The 26,890-nt window shown below is 40.2% G+C and overlaps 1 protein-coding gene across 3 annotated transcripts in view; it reads right to left on the reverse strand.

Moving 5' to 3' along the window:
- Nucleotides 1-24,975, reverse strand: part of JADE1 (jade family PHD finger 1) — a 98,670-nt gene extending 73,695 nt beyond the window's left edge. For 2 of the 3 annotated variants that reach the window (XM_072863218.1, XM_072863229.1), the window contains exon 1: nt 20,079-20,178. In XM_072863218.1, coding sequence (XP_072719319.1) covers nt 20,079-20,163 — 85 coding nt within the window. In that variant the 5' untranslated portion in view covers nt 20,164-20,178. Of the gene's footprint in view, nt 1-20,078; nt 20,179-24,957 lie in introns of those variants that run through there. The other variant, XM_072863226.1, reaches the window with a different exon arrangement.
- Nucleotides 24,976-26,890: the final 1,915 nt, after the last annotated feature.

The following is a 26,890-nucleotide window of genomic DNA, read 5'->3' on the forward strand; positions in this document are numbered from 1 at the left end:
CCAGACTAAAAACACATGCACTTTTTAGAAATAAGCTTTCTTTAGGGGGAGGGGGCATTCTGAAATTTCATAGACTCCCTTGATTTCTGGAGCACCTGCCAGAAGCTATTAACATGCAGTCATTTGAAAACAGGTTGAGTTCTTTTATCATGATGTCATTTAAAAGAAAGCTGGCAAAATAATACATTCAGTTAACAGGGCTGGATATTTCCAATTGAAATTCAAATGTTTTGGGCACCCGACTCCCTTTAATTCTTTTATAAATAGATTTTCATATTCTGGTAACAACAGTTTTTCAGTCCATAACACCCCTGAATGTGTGGTTCGTGGCCATTTTGCGAAGCAGCAGGGAATGAGAAATAGGGCTAAGGGAGTGATCTACACCAACAAAATAGTACTTATGTGCAAAGCAAAAAATGTACATGTGTCTATTCAGTCTCCCTCAACACAAAGTAACTTGCAGTTTTACAGGGAAAAACAAGGACAACTATGGAATAAACACTAGTGTGTAACCAACCTAGATGCCACAGTTCAGAGAAGCCCAAAGAGTAATACAAATAGGGACTGACACCACCAAAAGCAGCAGGACCTGGTTCCAGTCTATGAGATCAAAGGGTCCGGCCCATTTTAATAGAAGCATCGGTACCGTGCTATGGGCAAAGCCTGTCGGAAGAAGAGATCACTGCAGGACTACAGGCTTTATCAGGCAACACTACCAGCAGAACTAGGAAAAAAAGAGCATGAAAAGGGACTTACTGCTTGCTTATGAACACGCAGCCCGTACTGACACACTTGGATCTGTGTATATGAGTATAAAACTTGTGACATGAAGTGATTGTGCTTGCAAAGGTCATTTTGTATACTGTTTTTCCCAAGTCTAGCTTTGCTGTTTGGTCTGTTACAACATTTAAATTTACGAGTTGCATTCAGTGTTGAAGGTGTTTTAACTTGACAGAAATATAACATAAAATAAGTTTTATACACATTCCTCCCTTCACCTGCTCAACATCAAGCGTCTCTCAGCTCCAGCTTCCTCTTGACACCTCTCACCATGCTCAAAGAGAGTTTATTCTTGGTTATTCCTTTAACCACTTTTCTTTCACAAAAACTGCTATCCAAAGCTTAGCATCAGCTCTTAAAGGTTTGTAGGACTTTTTTTAAGGTTTTCTTCTTTGTTTTTCTGTGAACATACCTTTTTACAAATATAAATGTCTTTTTTCCCCAAGATGTAAAGGGAAAGGATTGAGAAAGGACCGAGTTTATTCCCAGTCCTAGGCACAGTCCAGCTTTATTTCACAAGATCAAGCAACAGGACATTCAACAAAAGGCAGGGTGAGGGGAAGAGGCACACATCCTGAGACACTGACAGTATGTTGACATACTTCTTTCAGCATCAAAAGGCTTCCTTCTTTTTGCAACTCATTTAAAGCTCTTGCTCAAGGTTTTGGAACAAATGGGCCATTGGCAGTCCCTCAAGATTAATTTTCAGAAATTATAGCTCCCAAAAAAAGCACTGCTTACAGATAAACATTTACTTCTGTGAGTCAAACCAGCACCCCAACCCACCCACCCACCCACACCCCCCTCCACACACAGAGCCACATTTCAGATTCTGGAGAAGATGAGCATTGGAGCCAATGTTTTAAAGGCACTTTGAATATATCTCTGGTGGCTCAAAAATGTCTCAATCAAATCTTTTTTCTTTCTAGAGAACAACACGATGCGGTGAACATTTATCTGATGTTTCAGATTATTAAGCCTGGATAATAATTCCTTGCTGCCGGCACAGTGAAGTTGTCTCCACCTGCCCCAAGCCCCACATCCCCCCCACCCCCCCGCCCCGTAATGCAAATCTATGCTCTTCATATACCAAATAAAGAACTGCAATCAGAGACAAGGGAGTTGCCTGCAGCTGAGCTGACAGTGACAAACTTCAAGTTATACAAAAGATCTCCTTACAAGCTATGCCAAATGGTATTACAAGCAAAGCCAGCAATCTGAACCAGCAGCCCTCTAGTTCTCGCTGCCTGCGCTATATTCCTACCTTCAGCAAAAAATCCTTCAGGGCAGCAAGAACAGCAGTAAACCTGTCATTAACAGCCACAGTACTGTCACATCAGCGACTCTCCCATGTCAGCTACGATCTTTAGCTCAGCTGTTTGCCTCTTTGGGGAGAACTTTCCTTGGCTGTCAGGAAATAGAACACGTACGTTCGTCCTTCATAAGCACATACAAGCACTCCAGGGCACAAATAAACAAAACAGTCCTATTCTTTGGGAAATTATGTTGATTTTTAAGAAGAAGCCAAAAGATGCCTCTGTGAATAGTCCTGTATATGAACTAGCGTGGTAGAACTTACATGTAAATATGCCATGTAGAATAAGCCACTGTCACTCGTTTCCTCTCCCTGCACCAGCACTGGAAAACAGATTGTTTTTACCACATGCTTGCTACAGAACTGTGTTTCCAAAACACATAGCTGAAGTCCTTGAATCATGGCCAAACAATTGGCTAAAACCCTAGAAACCTACAGATCATTACCTTGGGCACTGGCATCTAGAAGCACAAAAAAAGATCTCTTTCTTCATGTCTCATGAGCCTTTGTGCCCCTGTCAAAATCAGTTGAAAACACCTACTACCAATAAGGGAGCGTATCTGTTCAACAAACAATCCAAGGTGCTATCCATTAGATAACAGCATCTGAAGAGACAGAAGTTGCATAAAAGTAACTTTTTTGGTATAGCCAAAGCAGTTGTACCACAGTGGAGTTGTTGCAGTGGCAAACTAATGGCATTCTGATAAAGTAACATTAGCTTCAGAGAAACTTGGAGCATTAAGACAAGAGTTTTGAGGCCACCAAAATTGCTGGAGCTTACTCATATCTCTGGCCACGTAAAATACAGCTGCTAAGACATATCACATGGGACTGAGCAGAGAAGTAACAACACTATCAGAATGTACTTGGTAGTGCAGTTAAGAGGCCGAAGAAACAAAAAGTATAAACGTCTTCAAATTAGAATCCTCCACATTACTGAAGTCTGTAGGAAATAATTTCAGAGCATATGTTGGAAGGCTTGATTACCTAAGTACACTCAGAAATCCAAATTAATCTAATGGAATACTTAAACCATTAAATCCTTGTGTGGGTTCTCTCATTCAGAATTATGGTGGATTTAATGTTGTTCATCTCAAATTCATTTTCAAGACTAACTACTTGGAAGACTAGGCTTCTTATCAACTATATGCCTCATTCTTACAATTATTTACATAGCAAACTCAAGAGGAACCAAGGTGTGACTGAGACCACAAGAGCACTGTGTACCTGAATATAAAGCCCTTAAGAAACGATAGATACAAACAAATGCTGCTGTTCATCTCCCAAACAGCAGAGGTGTGTGTTTCCCCGGCTATGCATGCAGGCTTTCCATAGCAGAGCAAACCAAATTCAAAGCCTCAGTCCTCAAGAGCAATCAATGATCTAAGCCCAGCGCATACAAATAAGCGATGCACTGGAGACTATGAAGCAAAAGAACGTCCCTCCCAAAAGCAACTCATCTGTGCAGGAGACAGAAAGACACAAGAGCTAGCCAAGTCTGTGGACATAGCTTCTCATGGGTACTGAAGCCTATGACAAGTCCAGGGACCTAACAGCAACAAATTAAGACGGGGTTTAAATGCAAGTATATGCCAAGCAAGGCACTCTACTCTTGCCTGTGGGAAAGACAATGAAAGAAGATGATAGCTGTAAATGAACACACTATATTAAGATATTCAGGTGATTAACGCAGACCCTGTAGTGAGTAGATTCGCTTAAAAGGGCTTTGTCAGCCCAGTTGTGGTAGCTGGCTGATTTCTTTTGCATCTCTCAGCTAAAGAGGCTTATGTAGTAAAAGAGCCCAGCAGTAAACCAGAAAAGTATAAATTGTTCAGGGCCTTATAAAAGAAATAGTAATTTGATACAATGGGGGTCAGGATACAAAGCTGAAGAAGATGCAATTCAGACAGAAATAAACTAAGCTATATAAAAGGTGAGTTTCCACAATCCAAAAAAAAGATACCTTTACATATCCAGTGCTGACAAAACACATATTTTGACTCTGGAATTAAGCATCATGACCTCTACAACAAAGCAGTGCTATCAGCCACAGATTGGACCTGTGTGTGCAATGATGTACGTCTTCACTAGTGTGACAAATTCACAAAAAATCTGTATACTATATGCACAAATATATTAAAAATTGTAATTTACAAATAAGGTATATACTCAAAATGGTTTGTCAAGCGTTAAATGTTTTTAAAAGGGTCTGAGCTTTGTCTGTTTCTTAAAAAATTAGAACTACTTTTAAATAATTTATTTTGCAAAGCTTTAGGAGTGATGAGTTGCACAGGAGACAGAGAAAACCACAGAAAGCTCTAGAACAATCTAAGATAGCTTTCCTGCTAACATCATTCAACAGGTCTTCTGAGAAGTTCTCTTCATTAGGTTTGCTCAGCTTTATGTCATTTTGGTTAAATGGCTGAAAAGGAACATTCTCCCTTTACATCCCTGTTCTTCCCCAACACTATTTGCAGCAACCTTCTCTCTGGTGATAACACAAAGCCAGAACTGCAAGTCTATATATAAATATGCCATAAGATTCCCATATCTGTCGGCAAGTATGAGATTCAACTAAAACACATTTGAAAGAAAGTTTAAAAATCATGCATAATTTTTAAACAAGGATTTCAACTCTCATTTTCTTCCTATATCACAAACTCCTCCAGACTCACTGCATAGCACTTAGACATCTAACCACCTCATTTCTGAGCCATCTCACCTACAACTGGATTATTTTTTGCCAAAACAGCCTGAGCTTTTAGGATCCTGCTAAAAGTATGCTTGCTAAAGACTGCCTCTTCCACAACATACAACATTTTACTCATGAATGAACTTGGTGATGCTAGCAGCGGGTGTTGTGGGAGAAAATAAAAAGCCTAGAAGATCCCCTGCTGTCCTTTGTATTCTTAAGGTCTCACTCAAGCATACATCTGTAACAGCTTCAAACTATACTAGCTGAACAATATACCATGTTGTTTGTTTGCTTTACACCTATTTCAAGACTGAGAACAAACAGTTGTCACAATGGGCAACTTCAGATAAGTGAGTTTGCCAAGTTTTCTTGCCTCCTCCCATGATTATACTTGAGACAATGAGTTTTGCGTAAATGAAAATCTCTGTTTTGAATCCCCTATGGAGAAATTCTCCACTTTTCCTCCCTCAAGAAAAATTTCCAAGATCCTTCTATGAAGAAACAGGTGTGACATGATTACTGCAGGAATAATTAGATGCAAAAAAAATGCAGAAATGAATAGGGAGGAGTGGAAGTAGGGCCACTCCTTTTTGTAGCAGCTCAGCATTGAAGATCCGCTAACCTGCCCGCATCATCAGACAGAAACAAGCATCTCTACAGGACCTTCCAAGTCCACCTAGAGTCATTAGAAAAGCTGTAAGAAAACTGACTTTTTTTTTCCTCCACTGGGTGACTTGGAGTGAGGGGAGGTGGGAAGAGTCAAAATTAATACATTGTTTTCAATTGTAAGAATTTAGTTCCTTTAAAAGAAACCAAAAATCTAAAAAGAGGATCTTCTAGATGAAACAGTCTTTTTCAGAACTGTTTCAAGTTTCTCTCTGCACACTGATACGTCTCAACGTGCCAGACACAAATTTATGAAATGGTTCTGTTGGCCCAAAATAGGGCATTTTGGTTTGAAGAATTTGAAGAATTCACTCAGCTCTACTCAGTTGTAGAAAGTACTTGATGCATGCCTGAAAAGCAGTTGTGTGAGGATCTGCAAGAAAGTCTTGCCTGCTTTGTTAGATGGAAGTAAGAACCAAACCCTGAACTTACAGAAATTCTTTCTTTAAAGACATTCACCATGTCAAAACTCTGCATCTGGAGTTCCTCAACAACTAAATGAAAATCCGCACTTTAAATGCAAGGAGTACAGTAAGGATACTATAGGTCGAATACTCGCTTAGCTACTGCCAGAAACAGTCAGCTGCTTTTATACTATATCAAAAGGTTTTGAAAGCTGACAAAACTAAGGATTCTACCAAAGTACATTAGAAACATGACTAGCATACAAGACAAAATTATCTGAGGATGAAAGTAGATTATTTTCTTTTAATTGTGAGGCATGAGTCTGTAATCTTTTAAAGTAGGCCATTTCTTCAGTGGGAAAAAAATTCAGATGATAGCTTGTATCTCATTGCATGCCAAGTTTTGGCCTCTTATGGTACAAACTGGATCAACTATAAATGCTTTCTTTTATGTGTCTGTCAACAACTCCCCACTGCTTTTATTTTCAGTCTCCTGATTTTCATTTCACATGGATAGTTTGATTTGTACAAAAAATACAGTTTATATTGATCCAAGACGTTCACATCTGTAACATGATATCAACAGGATTATGCCAACATGGAGAATATGTAGAAAACACAGCAACCTAAAAAATACTCTCTGATACCAAGTAAAAAATATGAAACCCGTCACATTAGGTTTTGTGATGTAAAAATATTTTACAATATCATTCGTGGACCGAAGCAATGAGAGAGACATCAACTTTGTTTCAAAATGTAATTCTTAGATAAAAAGAAACTTTAAAAGCTATCTGCACTCGTCTGTAATGCATAATTCCGCGCATATTTGCTAATGCACCTATCAAGCAATTCAGAGTCAATTTTATGAAAAGAAATAAACTGATAGATCTGGAGGACAAGATACAGACAGCATATAGACACAGACAGACGTACAGCAGAAACAAAATTAGTACAGGCTCTCACATACTTCACAGGGGCCTGAAGAAAGCCCTTATATATATATAATTATAGTTCTGATTCTTATACACCTTTAAGTGTGTACAAGGAAGACTGCCCACTTATCTATTTGTATGTTGTGGAAACATGTTACATCTCATATAATTGTATTAACGTGCACCAAACAACACGTGGCTTAGGTCTACATAAAATACTGATCCAGTGCATGCCATCTTTAAAATTCCCTTGCTAAGATTTGAAATAGTGAAGAAAATGGGAAGACCATCATTTCTCTCAACTCCTTCCGATCAAGACAAGTCACTACAAATTATCACTAGAATCCTCACCTAAAGAAACTGTCTCTTGAAGGCACTCTCCACTTAAGAGAAGCTGGAAAAAGTTGGGTTTAGAGTTGAAAGGAATGAAGAGCTGACAGCCAGGAAGTGGGACTGGCTGGAAAAAGAAGCTCATGCGACTCTCCAGCAATTTTAAGAAGTATTTCACAGGAATGCTCCCTATATGTCACATGCTATCAAGAAGCCAGAATGGATATAATGCTATGAGTCATGTATGGATGAAAATACTGGAGCTATAGATAAAAAGATTGGAGCCCGTTACCTATTAATCTGTTCATTTGTAGCTCCACATCACCAAGAGACACGCTTGGGAAAGGTGAAGACTGAAGCCTATGATAATATCTAATCCTAATAATGTTAGCTTTTGAAGAAAAACTCACCATACCCTTAGGGAGGTATTCATTCTTTCTCTACAGCAGAGCAACATCAAGATACTGAATATTGCAATTGTTGCCCACAGGGAGCAAAGCCACTAGAACCATGAGAGAAAGAGTCTGAAGGCTCAGAAAAAGGCCAGTCTATTTTGGATTGACTGCCAAAGGGAGGAAGAAAAAGAGCACAGCCTGTGAATCAGGTGCTCTCAAGTCAGCACTGGAAGAGTGAATCTATCCCTACCTGTAGGTGTTCTTCTGGTCATTTGCAGTTGACGTTCAAGTTGCCAGAGTGGTGGTTTGTACTACAATGAAAAGTCCTCAACAAATATGGTGAGGTACTCTGGTTTTACCTGAATCCTGATCAGATAACTTCAAAAGGTAAATAGGATTATTGACTGGATACGTAACCCACGTTTAACATATATATGTATGACTAGTATGTGCATGTGTATAAGGCTATTTTAAGCAGAGAAAGAATCTCTGCATCTGGATTCATCCTTTGGATATTCTGTTCTTTTTTCCCCACAGGTCACGTCAATGAACGCCATACATACATGAGTCCACACAGCATAACCTGCAAGATACTTAACTCATCCAGAGTCTTGATTAGACTTCTATGTTTGCTCTGTCTCTGAAGTGGGAAAAACATATGTATAGGAATAGGTAAGAAGGTTTGAAAAAGGGTTACTGAACGTGATATGCAGCTTCATAATTCCATGGGATCAAAGTTGATTCTTCTCCAAGTCAGACCAAGGAGTTTCTGTTTATGGTAATGGAGATTATGGAGCAAGTTATGCTGGCCACTCAAGGCTTACAAACTTTTCTAGTGTTAATCAGCCAAGAAACCAAGAAGAAAGCTGTTCTGTTGTTTTGTTACTTAAATAAGACCACCTTTCTTGGATTATTGGTTCAGAAACACTTTTATATCTGAAGAGTCATATACACTCCTTATCTTCATGGAAATAAAATACAAAAGTAATTTCACCACTCTTTCTCTCTTCCCTAAACAAAATGTAGAAAGCTTGAGAATTTTCTTAACAAAAAAAACCCCCAACCTAAGTAAATTCTGAGTTTCAATTCTCAGCTCCAGTCCTGCAAGAGAAAGGAAGTTGAGATTTTGACCCCAAAAGTCAGATTCTTAATTAGTACAAACCTCAAAGTTCCAAATTCATCTAACATGAATCACTGCTTCCAACTGTTGAAGCAAATTTAGTATACGTCAGCAGCACAGCGTCCCTTCCTACAAATGAAGGGAGAACAAAGGGAAACTGGATTTTGAATAAGGTTCTGCACATTCATTTTTTGCTCATAGTTAGTCTTCAGAAGTAGAAACATTAGCATTGACTGACATAATCAACATCTAGTCAGGTTTTTCTACTGCAAGATAAATTAGGCTGTTTTGATACACTCTTCCCACACAAAGCTGCATATTTCCTTTTTGCTTGATGGAGAAATTGGAATTGGCTAACATTAGGCTCTTAAATGACAATTAACTTTAGCAATGTTAAGAATGCCTTCATTCAGTTATTCAGATTATTGAGATTGAATGTTTTTTTTGTGGCATAATTGTTGCTGTGCCAGATACATTATAACTAAAAAAAGAAATGTTTTCTATTCTCTCTTTCTTCTTCTTAAAGGACTCACTGAAGCAAAATTTCAGTGAAAGATTAATGCAACTCTGGAGGAGATAAGTTTCTAACAAACAGGAAAATTTGAGTGTTAATTATCAGCATGAATTGAAATAAAGTTCCTCCTTAGGAGGTTTCTATTCTGAGTTTCCAGTGTAAAAGGGAAGGACTTGCCTTTCCTTCTTATCTTATATATTATGCCAATCAATTTACTTTAAACAAAGCGGGAGATGGTATTTCCCCAGCCTTCCCTCTCCTTGTTGTATGTTTCCTTGCACAGATTTTAATTCAGAGCTACATGCTTTGGGAAACATTTGGAAGGGAAGGTGTGATTTGGCTTAGAGGCAGAGACTTTGTTTTGTTGTGGTTTGGGACTGATTTAGTAGCACACTTCAATTATGATTCTTTGAGTATTTACTAAAAAAGTGGAAAATGCTCAAGAGTGGTAAGGAAAAAGCTCTCCAAAGCAACAGGCAAGGAGAAATGCATATGTCACATTTACAAAAGGAAAAGCCATTTTAGGTTTCATAGTTCCTCACCCCACAAAGGCAGAACAGTCTTTTAACGGCACTTTCTGGAGCTTTACCTTTGGCAACCTTTTCTTTTTTAAACACAACTGAGGGAATGCTACACTATAAATAAATAGAAAAGCATGGATGCCTTAACATGCAATTTTTTCTGTGATCTGAATACCACAATTATTTGGTGTACCTCCCTTCTTTTCCCCACCCTTCAGAAATTGCTGTATGTAATTGTATTGCATGGCTACAGCTATTTTCCTTCAGCTTAGGAGCTCATTTTCTCGTCTAGTTTTGCTTCCTTCCTCTTCTGTGTGCTTAATTTTCTGTTTACCTTTATAGATATAGATATATATCTCCATCCTGTATTCTCTCTCTCTCTCAGAAGAATATGTGCTGGTTGAAACATCCAGCAGAGGCTGCACAGGCCTGAGCCTCACCTACAGAGCTGAACCTTATGAAAAGAATGTATGCACACAGTTTTTACACTATAACCACATCCTGATGTACGTTACTGCTTCCAGTGTATGCCAAGCAATGTATTTTAAAGGTGATTTACAAAGAAAAAGACCAGAACAGATACCTAGTGCAAAAAAAGCAAGCCCAAAACAGCCTTAATCATTTTGGAGTTCCTTACGTTATAAGGGAATGAAGAAAAACAGAGTTCTTATGTAAGACAGCACTAAAAATAATTATCTTGATACTGATCTTCACTGCCTTAAAACTTTTTTAAGCCAAGGGTTCCCAAAGAAATAATCCTCGCATGCTCTCTCTCACTCTAGTAATTTCTGAATCAATTGGCTAATTTCCTCAAAGATAGTGATTTTCATCAAACGTTATGATATTAGGTAGTTAAGCTAAGGAGGGAGAGTATCAACACCTCAACAGAGAGAGAGGCTGGAACACAAGTTCCAGCCTTACTAGACACCAGAAAATGCATGCATAGCAGAGGTATTGAAATCGTCCTATCTGCAAAAAAGCTTCAGCTGAACCTCACATCTTCCTAGACACCAAAAATTCCAGCTGCTCAGGCAAATCTGTAAGAAACCAGGGTTTGTTTGTTCTGCTGCTGGTGGAGTGACTTGGTTGAGAACTGCTTTCACAGTTTTTATAAAAGCAGTTCAATTAACTTACATACCTGATTAGCTGGTCTAATCATCTGATTTAGTTAATCTAAATTCTTTTTATTCCTCATCTTTCCCTACTGCAGCATTTATCTGTGCTTTGAAGACACAGGCAGCATTCATCACATCTGCAAGACAACTGGGACAGGAACAATTCCTCCTATGGAAAACTTATGAAACATTCCTCAAAACCATCCACGCATCATAACATAAAAGTTTATGGAAAAAAAATTACCATGTAATTTAAGCACATGAAAATTATGATAGAGTGCATAAGGTGACACAGATGTCTCCCTTCAGGTTATCTTCTGCCAGATGTCTCAGCTAGCAGATTTGAGTGGTAAAAGGTATGCAAAACTCTTATAAGTACATTCAGTAGTCACAGTAATTTTTTCCTTGGTCTGTTATTTCGTTACTAATGTTGGTAGAACCAAACAAACATGAAACATTTTTAGAATGGAAAGAAAAATTTACAATAGCCAAAGTATCTGCTTGTCAACCGCCCTGTTCTAGTTTTGGCAACCAGAGAATAAGTTGTCTAAGAAATTATTTATTGTCTTGCTTGAGAACTAAGTTTAACAGTAGAGCTGGACAAAAGCACCCAGAAGTTGCTGCACTAAAGACAGTGTGATTCCGTATGCCTTACCCAGCACTGGGAATTTTGTCCATGTGCAGAGTGTAGAACCAGAGTTATTCTTTGGGTAAATAATTCCCACTACATACTGCTTTAAGGGAATTGCACGCAGCCCATTTTTCCCCATAACTGAGAGTATAGTTTAGCAAATGAATTGAAGCTTTCAATCCTGATGTGCAGTTGTGCAAGAGAACAACAACGAATTCATAATTAGGTGAATAGGTTTTTTCTCACCTCTTCCCCCCTCCCCCATACGAGCAAGAGTAAGCCATTTGTTGAGCTTGGTTTGGTTTTAGAACAGCTTTGATGATTCAAGTAATATTCAGCTCAAATTAGCATCACAGAGTCTCTTATCCAGCTTTGTTGAACTAAAAATTGAACATAGTATTAGCAAACAGCAATACGCTAAAATAGTCAGTCTGCTAAGTGTCACCTCTTATATCAAACACCTAAAAGGCTTTCCTGTGATTTAGTACTTAATTACAGCTACAATCATGCTGCAGATGAAGCGAACTCTCGGTGGTTTTTCCTTAGATTTATTTATGTCTACTTTTGAGAAAGTTTGTCTTAAAATCAGGGTATGAATTAAAGCTGCCCTACCAGATTTGACAAGGAGGAAGCATTAGTCTATCGTATACCTGAAGTGTACAATACCTGCAGGCAAAGTTCAAGACGTACAATTTATCAAAATTCGTGAACAGAACACAAACACCGATTACATTTTAAGGTCAGCTGGTCACTTTTTAACTTCCAAGCACTTAATTTTGCAACCCCGTCTGTGCTAGCGGACATACTAAACAATATGAATGTTTTTGTGGAGACTTTGGGAAACACAGTTGCCTCCGTAAGCAACCTGAACGCCATGTCTTATGGATTTCTCATGTCTTACTTTTTAAAAAATAGCATTCTTAAAAGTGTTTGTCCTCCGATCATGGATGTGCACCTGCAACTTCCAGTTCCCTTTAGGAGGTCATTTGGGGCAGGAGAATTAACAATGTATAGCTATGAGACATTCTCTCTTGACATAACGATTCTAATTGTCATGCTCACTAGAAAGATATTAATTGACAAATCCCAATATGAAATTTGATATTTCCAAAGGGAAAAACTGAAAAGACAGACAAGACTCTATGCTGGCTAAGGACATGTGGCTCTCATAGTTTCAACTAATGGAAGAATGCATTTACTTTGTAAATTGATTAAATTTTTTCTTCTCTTTTTCTGCTTACTACTATTGCATTTCCATTGTGCCAGGCTAAGCAATTGCAGGTAGCAATCACCTCAGAATTAACCTGACTGTATGTAATGAGGAGGAAAATGCAATAAACATTAATTGAATTGCAGGAAACACCTACTATCTAGAAGTGACTCTAAAGTGCTTGGAAAACATATGGAAGGAAGAGGTGTAAGTGCACCTGCCACAAGCCCTGATTCCATTCCTGCCTCAAATCCTATTAAAATGAAGATGTGCCCACAGCAGGTGACACCTTACTCCTGTGATATGTGTATATAATGACACACGTTTCACAGAGGATCTCTTTCATTGCTCCTTCACTTTTGTCCCACTCCCCCCCAAAAAAACCCCAACCCTCACACGTGTACTGGGGTTTGTACTCCATTCCTCAGATCTACCAGTGGTCACCGTCAGAACATGCATGGATCTGACCCACAACTTGTCCTATGTAATGGATTTACATGCTCTTGTTTCTTGGAATCCTTCATGTTCTTCTTTAATTTTGACATTTAAAGGCAGACAAACAAATAAACAACATATGTTCCTCTTCAGTATCTACCTGAAATTCCCATGGCTGCTAATGGCATGGGCATTAAGATAATAGATTTGAATATTTAACACTGCAGACATTTTATGAACCCTGGGTTTCCAAGGATTCATTCTGCATCTTTTTCCTTACTTCACAGCAATCAACCACAATGGAAGTGTCGCTCATTTTGTTTAAACACACACACACAAAATTACAGGAGCTACTTGTTCTGAATTCTTCAGCTATCACACACAGAGAGGAGAGTCTGCACCAGAGTGGAGCCAAAACACCAGCCCAGATTATCATGATAGCGTGATCTCACAGTCTGCTGAACTGCACTCTATCACAGAACAAAATGTCCTATTCCAAAATACAATGGAAATATCTATTTTTCTCCACTGATACCAAGCTTCCCCATGGTAGGTGGTGAACTACATGCCTTCTGAAGCTACATTTGTCCTTATCGTTACCTTCAGTGAAGGCATTCTCTGCAGTTCCAGAAGTGGAAACAAATCTGCAAATATTTATACACCATGGACACGTCCAAGTGCCACCATTCTGACTGCCTAGTGCTTCAAATTTTGTTCTGTGTCTTTCATATGCTCTCTCCCCTCCCTCTGCCTCATAGGGTTTTAATTTTAGATTCAGATAATTTAAGATTACTGCCCCTAATAAGAAATGGTTTAGGATGTTCTCCTCCTCCCCTCCCATTACAAAAAACAAGAAACACTTATATTACACACATTTCCAATTCTGTGCACTATATGTTAGCTGAACTATGGTGCAGAATTGCAATCTGCTACAACGGTGGCTTTTTTAGTTATACAGTAGTAAGATTTTCACTAAAAACGTCCAATTACCACATAGTTTCCTACTAGTTGGGATTTTAAGTTTAATTTTTAAGGGAAGAAGGATTTTGTGATATTCCTGCAGAAGCACACACAGACATATAGTAGGAGTCCAAATAACTTCTGTAGGCACTGGGCAATTTTGGTCAAACTAAACTTGTCCATTATCAGCGGGAAGGCACAGGGGAGAGGTACATTATGAATAATGCCATCCCAAGAGAAGCTTCAGACGGAGTTCACACCTTGTCAGATGGCAGAGGACCGAACCACTGAATGCTATTGCCATGGGTAAGTCTTCCTGCTGCTCACAGAATTAATTCTGTGTGCCAGCACTGCAGTGAGAAGGGAAAACCAAAGGGTCAAGATCCCTTGGAGCAAATTTTCTTTTCTCCTGGTTGTATCCACTCCCAGCTAGCTGCTGAGGGTGAGGGAAGGAAGCAGGGAAGGGAGGCTATTAAAATCAAATGCTGAAAGTTAGAGTAGGTGAGACACTTCCTAGAGTACAGTCCCACTCCACAGAATCTCCTCTGAAAGATGGTTGACAGCACAAAGTTCTGCAGGAGTCTCTCTCTCCACCAGCCTAAAGAGAAAGGTAACCCCTGAAATTGAGTGGGTAAAGTTACATAGTGTGACCATCATGATTTACATTTGCAGAAGCAACTTTTATCTGAGTCCAATCACAGAATATAAACATGGGCAGAGTCAAGTACTTCAGTGTATAGTAAACTGTCTATGTCAACAAAAAATCAGGTCTGAGGTGAAAACATACTCAATGGCCCTATTTTATGCTCAAAACTTACGGATGTAAAGCCAAAGAACAAGATTTTAACAAGAAAAAGAAGAAGTTGTTGAACTTTCTAAGGAGTCCAGAACCCTCGCAGTAACTATATCTGCCGGTTCTTGAACAACAAAACGTCAGCTGTGAGGGAGACTCCAGAACAAAAAGACTACAGCTTTTCCTGCAACTGCTCTACAGTTAGACTTCAGGGTAACACAGCTTGCCACTGTTAGAACTAAACATGAATTAGGCAAAATACATATCCAGTGTGTTGAAGCAACAGCTGAAGTTTTGATATTAGCTTGTTTGAATCTCTGCCAGCATCTTAACATTTGGATACATATTTGAAACTTACTTAGACATCAAATCAAACATGTGTACCATGCAGATTTTCATGCATAACCTTCTTTTCAGAAATGATATTTTGTCTGAATAGCCGTAGATTTTCGTAATTACTCTCTTACAGCTTAAAAGCAGGAAAGCTATGAGAAAAAGAGGCAAAACCACTTTGCTATTCAACTGAATTCAAATAGCGACCAAAGTATTTACACCTTAAGAGATTCTAAAAGTAAATCTATACTGTCCCAAGGTGGTTATTTCATATTACATTTACTGCATATGACCTGCTGTTCCACATGAATGGCCACACTGAGCCAGACTTTCTGCGACAACAGCCAGTGGCAGATATGTGGAGAAAGAACACAAGAGCAGGGCAAGCATGAAGTGATACTACACCAGCATATTCCTCTGTTTCACAAGAACTTTCTGAGCCACAGAGGACATCTGCGCTCAGAAGGCCCTCATGGGCTTTCATTTGTCTCATCATTTCTGAACGCAAGCATACTTCAGGCATTCATATTACCGGATGGCACGGATTTCCCCAGAACTGCTGCCTTTCTTGTACGTCTCCAGTCTGCCACCTGATCATTTGAGGCTCCCCAAATCCTTGCATTCTGAGAAAGTGTGGTTACTTGTTTCTTAGCCACCTTTTCCGTGCCACACTGGATTTTACAGTCTTCTGTCATGTCCTCCTCACAATCATGTTTTTCCCAGCGTTAATCATCTGGGTTTTGTGTGGAAGTCATTCCACATCTCTGAGTATCCTTGCCACTTTTCACTGTAGCTGTTGTCATGTGAAATGAGGAAGTGAAAGTGGGAAGTGCACTGAGTTTCGGATGGGGGGCACAGAGGTGTTTTAAATGGGTATGAGCCTATTAACTCAGTTTCTCAGTCAAGGCTAGAAACTTGACAATCTCAGCCTGGAACTGGCTAATTCTGAATGAACTAGCCCAAAGACAGGAAGCAATTCCGCATATTAGAGCAGCATTTTGCAAGTGCTAATTAACCTAGTTTAAAATTTTTAAGAAGCAGCCTGAGCTAAGTAAAACAAACATGTTTCATGCACATTCTTCTGGCCATCTTTTCTCCTCGTTTCCACTCTCCCAGAAAGCTGTCATAAAAGGCTCCCTCCCTGGAGTCATGCCCTGTTTTAGCTCCACTTGTCTTTCCTCCCCCAGACTGCAACACACAGAGAAACAATTTCTGCAATTCCTCTTCTCAAGCTCTCATGCGCCTGGCTTCTGCCCAATAATTTTATAGCAAGGAAACCCCCCACTTAACTCTTTTCTGAGCCTCCAACTTCCAGATTTCTTCCTCTTGGAATGCCTTTCCCTCTGTCCTAAAGTTGTCTTTGAATCTAAAAATGAGGAATAACAGGGGAGAAGGAAAATTGAATTGAAGGCGAGGCAGGGGGAGGTATTTAATAGTCAAAGCTATCAGGCAACAATTTTTATGACCCCACAAATCAAAAATAACTGAAAAAAATTCAAGGTCTGTATCATATAGAGACATTTTGAAGAACATAAATCACTCCTAAGTAGTGTGGAAAAATGGGAATTGTGCTTGAAGTAAGCTAATGAGGTCAACACTATAACTTCCTAGGTTCAGAATTCAGGACTAGAAAAATTATCCTTATCTGTTGGGAATCAAGAACTTCTTAACCAAGTATTAGAGGCCATAAAACTGCTTCTCAGATTGCACTACTAACATACAACTTGCTTTATATTAAAGGAAGAATAAATTTCACAGTCAAACTTTCCAGCCAATATTTAATGGCACAAAGTGGGAAGACAACAGTGCAAAGTCCACAAATTTTCATCAGACATATTCTACCAGAACAGTAGCTGTAAAATGCTAGCAAAAGTATATAATTGTTTTATAACTTTGCAACCTTAAAACAGACTTATGAAAAGGCTTCTGCAATGGTCATCTTTTTTCATTAGTAAGGAAACTAATTGTTTCCTTCTCCTCCACAGTTTTTAAATTCACCCTGCACTGCTCAACATGAAGACATGTGCATACACAGTTGAAACAGAAAAGCTAAGCGTGTTTCCAAGCTCTGCTACAGCAACTAACTTTACAAAACCAAAACCCAACTCTGTTCATATATTGGAACTCTCTGAAAAAAAATCTCTAAATTCAATCTGTAAAAGTCTGTAAAAATGTGCAATAAGCTATGCAAGCTTGTGTCATATGCAGAAAGAAAAGAACATGTGATCAATTTACAAAGCTAAAGAGGATCTTGCTAAGTCAGCAACATTCAAGTGCATTCAGACATGGAGGATTTTGACCTATACAATGTCATGCTGATTTTGGACTTTTACGGAGACATTATCCATACGATTTTGAGCTGAATGAGTCAGCTTAAAAACTCCTTAATTATTCTTAAGTATTGATGTTTTGGCTGTAGCAAAAATGCATCCAATTCCTCTCAGTGCCTGTTACCTAGATCCATGTTTCTCTAGACTGACCAAGATTATAAGGAACGATTTATTGTACAGCTGAGTGAAATAAGCACTGAAATAAGACTGCTGCCTTTGGACCACTCTACAGCACACAGTTTACTAACACAGACACACACATACCTTGTCTTCACTGAGGACTATGCATGCTTGGGACCTCTGAAAGTCCTCTTGTTTAACAAAATATGGTTCGGGCCTAAATAAGAGCACTCGTCTTGCTGACCTGAGGTAGGTTTAAATCAGTGTTAAAAGCCCTGAAGATCCATTACCAGTTCTCTCACTCACTATTGACTGCACATCACTTAAACATGTTTCTCGCCCTGTGGGAAAATAACAGAAGATTGGCGAGGAGGATTGTAAACACGCTCAAGTGACTTGCAGCTGGGGTGTCAAAAAACACATATATCGTACTAATTGTTGTTTGGCCTTGTGTGTTGGACAAGCAGATCATCTGTGTTTAGATAACATAGGCCTGTGATAGACTTAAAGGCACCCTATTGAACATGCTTGAGATTCCTGCCCTGCTGTGGGAAAGATCAAAGCACAGTGGTAAATTACACCTGCACAAATCCCTGAAATACAGGCAAAAACAGCAGGTTCGGTGATCCTCTAGTAAGGACCGAGCTCTGCGGTGCCTGCATTCCTGCTTGTGTGTCTCTGCCCGGGTGCTGCTTCGGGGATCCCCCGGTTCACAAGGTAACAAAAATAAATTTAACTCTTTGCATTTCATCTGTGGTTTTGTGGTTGTTCCTGCATCCTGCCTGTGCTGGCTCGCACATCTGCCGTAGTCGGCAGGATCCAGGAACAGCCATGCCATGGCTGGCAAAAAAGTCGGGGACTGGGGACGCCATGACGGTGGCTCCCCGTATTCCGGGATAGCCTGGTACCAAGCACTGGACCCCCATGGCCACTTTCCTGGCTATGTGGGCTCTGCCAGAAGCACGGCCTGAAATAGATGTCGGGGCAGTGGTTACCCCCCAGACAACTGAAATGGCTACACACAGATTGCCATGGAAAGTGGCATCGGATTCTTCTCGCAAGTTAGCGGGGAGATTGGGATAGTTATTAGTTACCAGTCTTGGAGCTCTTGACCGTGAAGTTGTTGCATTACAGAGTAAAATGAGAGAATTGGAAAGGGAAGTCGGGACTTTACAAGATGCAAAGGTGATCACACAGGAAGTAATTACTGCTCAAGCAGAGTGGTGCCATGGGCTGCAAGATACTGTAGAATGGTTGTTAGTGCGTATTGCTAAGAAATGGAGGGGGTCGGGGGGGAAAGTGAGCAGCTGTGTGGTGCTTAGTTGCCGGCTGGGGTTAAACCACAACAGTCCTTTTTGGCACTGAACGTGGGGCTCGAAGGGCTCGAGATAACGACAGGTTTGATTGGAACATGCTAGATTGAATCTATAGCTGTTATTGCTGTTTAGCTATTAATTGGCAGGCTCCTGTGCTTGCCATGGGGCTTTGCTTGCCTTACTGTATATTAGAGTCTAGTGCTCGTTAGTGGCTGCTTTTTGCTTTTGCTGCTTGCTGTACTGCTGATCATCTGACTCTGCTGTGCCTGGGAACGTTTTGGGAACAGCAGTGGCCATGCATTGGTTACAGGACCCAATCCGGACAGGGTAGCAGTAACAAGAAGTATGAAAATGCAGTTTTTGAGAGGAGCGCCTGCCTCACTAAAACCCTTCATTATACCAGCAGTGACAAATTTTGGGACATAGTTTAGTCGGCATGGAGGTGTTGGGTTGACAGTTGGACTAGATGATCTTAGAGGTCTTTTCCAACCTTAATGATTCTATGATTCAGGTAATGCAGGTGCATTAGCAAATACCTTGAGGGAAATGGGGGTTGTAATTTCAGGACTGCCTGGGTGGTGGATAAAGGAAAGCCGGCAAAACCAAAAGGAGTTACAGCATGGATGATGAGGAAACAAATGTGGAATGATCTTCTGCAAGCCGGTGTCCCACGACCAGAAATAAACGGGATTACAACATCAGAAATGTTTTGCCGATGGCAAAAGTTAGCGCCTACGCAAAAAAGCCGACCGCCCCTGGCCCAACCACCAGCTCCGTGCCCACCCGCTCCTCCAGCTGAGCGGCCAGACTCTGCACCTTCCCCTCGGGCTCGGCCTCCTGCTTGCCAAGCCGCTGCTCCCGCCTGCAGCCCCAGCCGGGGCAGGGCCAGGGGCTTTACGCCTCTCTGCTGGGGGACTCTGGTGCTAGGTGGTGGTGCGGCCGCAGGTGGCCCCAGATTTTCGGAGAGCCTCCTGCCGATGCCACCCAGTCCCCCACCATGCCCTCTGCGGGGGGCCGCCATATCACTCCTGCGCATAGCGCAGCAACGGCCGGCGTGAGGGGAGGGGCAGGGCCGCAACCAATTAGTCTAGATGAGCAGATTCATATAATAAGCCGTGGGAGTGCTGTGTGACTCTGCACCCCAACTTCTCCTCTCCTCTTACCTCTGCTGTTGATACCAGATTCTCCAGTTCCTGTATTCCGGGTATCTCGGACGAACAGCTGTGCCGTATCTAGAGGAGATGGCATCGGGACAGTGTGACCGGTGTTGCGAACCCAACATCGCGTTGACGTTCACTCTGAAGAAGCGCAAGCCATAGCTCTCCAATCTGTGTGGGCAATCACCACACATCAGGTTATCCAACCCCAAGTGGTGTCAGCTGAAGGAGCTGGAGCCGCGGCGCGTGTATTACTGGAAGGAGATGACACTCCTGTTTTCCTCCCGTATCACAGGTTGGCTCGTCGTCCTGCTTTGTAGTCTTGTACTACAAGCGTGTGCCCTGGATACATTTCCATGAGATCAACATGTAAATACTTAGATTTGGTTGGCCTCTACTGTAACTAACTCATCTTTTGTATTGAGGGAGGATTAACAGCTGCAGATCTTTTGACAACGTGTTTCACTGGCGTTCCAACCCCAGTATTACAGAATTATGCTAAGTGCTTTTGATATTAATGTTCCTCATTGCTATTTTTTCCAAGTAGGTAACGGCTTTACGCCAAGGAATATTACAAAATCAGTTGGTGGTGGACTATCTCCTGCTTAAGCATCATGAACACTGCTCCGGTTTTGAAGGCATGTGTTGCTTCAACATAACTGATGAATCAGCCAGTGTAGAGGATGACATTTAACATCTCCAGGACTTAATGCATCAAATGAAACAATCTACTGGTGGTGCCTGGCTGGCTGAGTGGGACACCTGATTCAAAGCATTATTGTAGAGATACGTTTATTCCTTTTTCTATATGTGTTTATTGCATGCCTCTGTAAATTACCCTGCCCTACACCCCACAAGCCCAAATGCACACCTCCAGCTTTGCCAGCCCCAGCGGAAGTGGTTCCTTGAGCAAGGGGAGGGAATGTGGGAAAATAACAGAAGATTGGCGAGGAGGATTGTAAACACGCTCAAGTGACTTGCAGCTGGGGTGTTGAAAAACACGTATATCGTACTAATTGTTGTTTAGCCTTGTGTGTTGGACAAGCAGATCATCTGTGTTTAGATAACACAGGCCTGTGATAGACTTAAAGGTACCCTATTGAACATGCTTGAGATTCCTGCCCTGCTGTGGGAAAGATCAAAGCACAGTGTTAAATTACACCTGCACAAATCCCTGAAATACAGGCAAAAACAGCAGGTTCGGTGATCCTCTAGTAAGGACCGAGCTCTGCGGCGCCTGCATTCCCACTCTGCCTGGGTGTTGCTTCAGGGATCCCCCGGTTCACGAGGTAACGAAAATAAATTTACTCTTTGCATTTCATCTGTGGCTTTGTGGTTGTTCTTGCGTCCTGCCTGTGCCAGCTCACACACTCCCTTACATATGCAGCTAGCAAGAAGAGGGTATATTCCATGTATAGCTTACAGCAAGTGCAGCACACTGGGCACTGAATAGTATGACCAGAAATCTTGCAGGATTTAATTTACAATCTTGCATGTTGTAAGCCCCTCGGGACAGGAAACTCTCATGTTTTATATGTCTATAAAACAACGTGCATACCTATGACACTGTGTAAATAACAGGATCAGATTAAAAACATCTGTAGACACTCTGGCTGATCTATTGTCTTGCTGCCTGCTGTCTCTTCATCATTTTTGATGGCAGACGAGCCATTTCACACAACAGGATTGCTAGCAGTGCTGATGCAGCTACATATAAATCTGTAGCAACATGTTAACAAGAGACCCAATGAAGAGAGAAATTAAAAAATAATAATAATCTGTCCTTCAGGCATGACCTCCTGAAAGGTTTCTGTGTGATTTTTGTTTACTTTTTGCCAAGAAAAGATAGGAAACATGGATGACTCAAACAAAACAGTTTTGGAAATGTGGTAGGAGGCAGTAAGGACAACATTTCTTTGATTCAGAACTAAGTCTGTTGTGATACAACTTTTCTCTGGCTGCCCAGAACTGTCAACATCTATTCATCTATTGTAAATTGCTTCTGTGAAAGCAAAAATAATGTATGTCCGCAACATGGTGATAGTCACAGAAGATATAAAGAAATTCACACACTGTGCAAGTATTGAGTACAGAAATAATGCTAAAAGGGAGGCAGACTGTTATTGATACCAAGCAGGGAAGGGAACAACTACATTTCCAAGAGAGAGGCAAAGAGGAATCCTAAATTTAGAACAAAATTCAGAACTGAAGCCAAGATACTGTCACCACCAGAACTGCGTGAACATCTCACAGAAAATCCTTCAACAGTGTTAAACTCAGCTCCTTTAGGTTTAGAAGAGGGAAACAAAATCAGTTCCCTTCATATGAATCTTGTCTCTGTCCTTCAAATCACTATCTAAAAATTAAAGCTGAAACACTTTTCTCTCTGCCCCGCTATATACTTTTCTAAATTGATTATAAGCCTTTCACTTTGACTCCATAGTCAAACTTGCGGCAGCTGGTCACACGGTAGGTCTGCTGAATTGAATGGGCCTGGTATGTTCTTGCAGTACACCTCAGGCTGCTTTCACAAAAGACAAGCATTAATTAAAAGTCACTCCATCTAATAAGAAACTTCACTTTTGCAGTGAGGAATTAAGAACCATTAAGACAGAGGAAAATGCCAGAAGTGTGAAACTGTATGAAAAATGTTTTCTTCCAAATGATATGATCCAAAGATACCAGTCAGACCATTTCACACGCGAGTGCTTCCCTCCACCTTTCCACGTTATTCTCTCAGACCTAACCATACTTAGTCTCGTCCATTTTCCTCTCTCCTTCCAGCAAGTGTGTGATGTAGTGATGACACTTTCTACAGCTGTATTCAAAACTGTGGTGTTTTCTATTCAACTTTTACCACTCCTTTTCAAACAAACACTTTGAAACCTAACAAGAAAAAAAAAATGTTATGGAGCAGAACACTTCTCCCCTTACTCTTCTGGGAAGAGAGAGGTGGGCACATACATACATATCTATGAAGATGTACATATAGAATCCACATTACTTCCAAATGTAGAGTATGTGAAGCATTTACATTGATATGATTTTTCTCTTTCATGTCACAAGTCTGGATACCAGAGACTTTCATTCTGCAGAGAAGACAGGATGCTCAGCTTGATCAGGACATTCACTTACTAAACATCTCCCAAAAACCCCAAGACTGCGTAAAAATGAAATTAGAATGTGATGAAACTGTACTCCTGCCTGCTTTACAACCAGAGGGTGCCAGGCCAGCTTGCTAGCAAGGACTTAGCAGGTGTAAGACACATCTGTTGCAGCTGGCAGCATTTTATACTGCAGGTATACTTAAACCCATCTTCTTCAATCTCCTCCCTGTGCCCAGGAAGGGACTGACAAGAAAAGTAAGTCAGAATCTTAGATAGTATATCACTTACAGTAGGAGATTTTTATTAACACACATTAACTGCAACAATAAAGCATCTTAATGATTAAGGACAGGATCCGGTTACTACTTGCACCAGCAAATAGGATAGAGTCTCCGTCATGTTGTTCCTGCTGCTGTGGAAGCAATCAGTAACTGAAGAAGGAAAGAGCTAATGAAGGCAATTGAGTAGCTTTGAAAACAGCAAAATCCAAGAGAATCCTAAATTCTAATCCCACGGCACAACACAACCTTTCCAGCTACACACAGTGCTGCAGCATTTACTAAAATCAGATTGTGCTTTTAAAATGTAGTTCATGTTGGGAGTACTATATATTTGGAAGAATTGCAGGCCATTAACTCTAGGCCTACTAGTCTCTATGGATTCATCCTAGATGTGCTGCTGGTTTGCTCATATACCATTTGTTTCTTTTTCACAGCCTAGAGAAAAGAAAGCTCACAATTTAGAATAAAATTCTCAAGAATGCCAGAAACAGTTCACAGGGACAGTTCAGCTGTTCTGTAACAAAGCCTTATTTATAAAACACATACATTTCTCTTTGGAATCAGGAATTTAAACAAATAGATTTTGAATTGTCCCTTTTTTAGGACTTTGAGATTTATTTCAATGAGAAGCTCAACCATGTGTTTGTTCATTCATTCATTCAGACTGACAGTATCAGAACCTTCTCTTTTATCTTTTTCTAGCGTTTAGGCACTCCTCCTTCACTGCATGAAGTTAAAACCCTCCACAAATTATTCTGAACACACTAGGAAGAAGAACAGCAGCTGTGAAGTTCCTGGCCATAATCAGAAACAGTTCCTACTAGACTTGGATGGTGGTAGGAGGAAACAAAATGGAACACCACCACCCCACATACACACACATCCCCACATAGACACACCCCAAAGCAGCCATTTTCTGTCAAAAGATAAAGAAAAATAAAACTGTTACACAAAATCAAGTCAGTTTTGCTGGAAGACTACTTAGGAGAGAAGAGTGAAAGCATATTGGGGGTAAGGGGCACTTACAGAAGTGTTGAGCATTCATTTCAACCTTCTGTTACCCTGAAGAAGAGTGATTTTTGTTTTGACTAATATAGTAATGTAAGTGAAGGTTGAAGAAAAACATTAAATTGGCCATCAGTCTTTCCCCCTCCTTTAAGAGCTGTTAGAAGTTTTCTCATTTGCTTCCTATTCTGAAGGGAATCAACTCTAAAAATCTTCTCTTCAATCAAGCTTTTCAGCTAGGGCTTCTTACCAGTTTCCTACAGTTCTTTCCCAAATAAGGGGAGGAGGCAGAAAAATCAGAATTTTGTATACACTCTCAAAACTATCTTCACTATCTTTCCCCTATTATTCATTTAGAAAGAGCTTCTCAACCAGATCTTCAAGTAACTCAGACCACTTAACCACATGCATTCATTCATTCACTCATCCAGTCACTAATGGAGCTACAGTCACTTAAAACAGCTGAAAAATATGACTCCCCTTGCCTTTTACCTTTGAAGTTCTTGATAAAGGAATCCTTTTAATACACAGAGGACTTGAGGTATGGAATTATTGCTAAATCACTTCCATTTTGTCTTGGTGCTTCAGCAAACCAGCTCTACCCTGCACTGTGTCAGTATTTTCTGTCATCTTGTCATCCTTCATGTGACTTGACATACATCATCTGCCTGCATTATTAATCCAGGAATGCAAGGCAAAAAGTTTAGCTGGTGAAAGGTTTCTGCCTTTTTCTAGAACAGCAAAAGGCTGTTGTATAAGCAGAGAAAACAAAACAAAAAGTATCACAAGGATGAGTTTCATTTCCCTCAGACAAAATACATAATTATTCCCATTCTACATTTGTAGAGTTTAAACATACAAAATGCCACAAAAACACATAGAAAACTTTAGCACGTACTCACCATTAGCAATAAAAGATGAAAAACATCTGCATATGAGGATACATGACATGAAACACCAGGAGTCATGTAAACAACGCTCTATGATTTATCCTAATACTGGGAATTGCAGGATGAAGGCTTTTAATCAGATGGCCTCCAGCAACAGCCCTGTTGCCTGGGAAGTAAACACACGTGTAAACGTTTTTGATAAAGGCATGATACAGCCTGTATCATAAAACAAGCCTTCTTTTTGCATCTCTTTATGTCACAAAATACGTTTACATTTATCACAGCTATATGCATGTAAAGTTAAAGGCTTTGATCGTTTCAGGTTGTTTCAGATCATTTCTGCTTGTACTGGTGATTTACTTGGCCCATTTGTGTGTGTAAATTTACCTGCCAACTTCCAGAACCCAGAGAAAGGTAGACACCAAAAATTTAGTGAGAATATAAAGATTTCCCAATGAATCATATCTACAAAGGAGCATAATAAGCTCTTTGAGATACAAATCTGTCTTTATTTTCATGTGATACATAGCATGAAGCTATCAACAATAAATCTTAGGAGGGGATGCTAAATTAGCATAGCAGTTGATTCAATTTCAGTTTTACTCTATACTTTTAGCAAAGGAAGAGGGAATCCTTGGATACAGAGTGGCAACGTTTGAGGGAGACATAACAGTACTCCAAAATGATGATAGAACAAACAAGAGCAAAAGCTTGATGCCACCCAGTTCCTTCGCACTTCACAGTTAAGGAGACTGTAACTGCTCAGCTGCAATTTGGCCATAGAGCAGAGACTGGTAGGCTTGTACAAAGTGATAATTGCGGGGATCTTTAATGACAGGCTGCCACATAAAACATAGGACAACACAAACTGAAGTATTACATAAACTAACAAGGAAATACTGAAGATGAGTAGCCAACCCCCTAGTGCAAAAAATAAGTGGCAAGATGAAAAGGTATTCACGTGTACTGTAAGCATATGGGAAGGAGAGGCAAGTACGACTGTCTGGGTTTATGGCTTCCTATTGCAAATACCACATCCTGATAAGCAGTATTGTATCATTGTATACGATGTGTCACATGTTGTTTAATGCTAAGTCTAGTCCAAATTTTGCAACTTCTACATCCCAAAACAGTTTTAAGCTATCACCTTTAAAGGTAAGGAAGATGCCCCAACTTCTGCAAATTCTTTTCCACTGACATTTGGATCACAGATTCTCAGGATTTCTAAGCATACTTGTTTTTCGTGAACATACTACCACAAAAATCCAGAGGCATTTCGAAGAATTTTTTTCTGTAAATGTTCACACAACTATAACCTCTAAACAAGCTCCTGTTCAGCAGTTTAGGCACCCTAAATGTGTTCTACACATTATCAGACCAGATACACATAGTCAGTGATTCTACTAGATGAGCCCAGGGCAAACCTTTCACTGACCAAGCTATCTTTCCCTCAAAAAACCAAAAAAATTGCTATGTTTTGTAATAGTGTCCCAAATCCCTCTGTGACAAACTACTATCCCCCAATGTCAATCACA

Source organism: Ciconia boyciana, chromosome 5, assembly GCF_034638445.1.
Source record: "Ciconia boyciana chromosome 5, ASM3463844v1, whole genome shotgun sequence".
Classification (NCBI taxonomy): Eukaryota; Metazoa; Chordata; class Aves; order Ciconiiformes; family Ciconiidae; genus Ciconia; species Ciconia boyciana.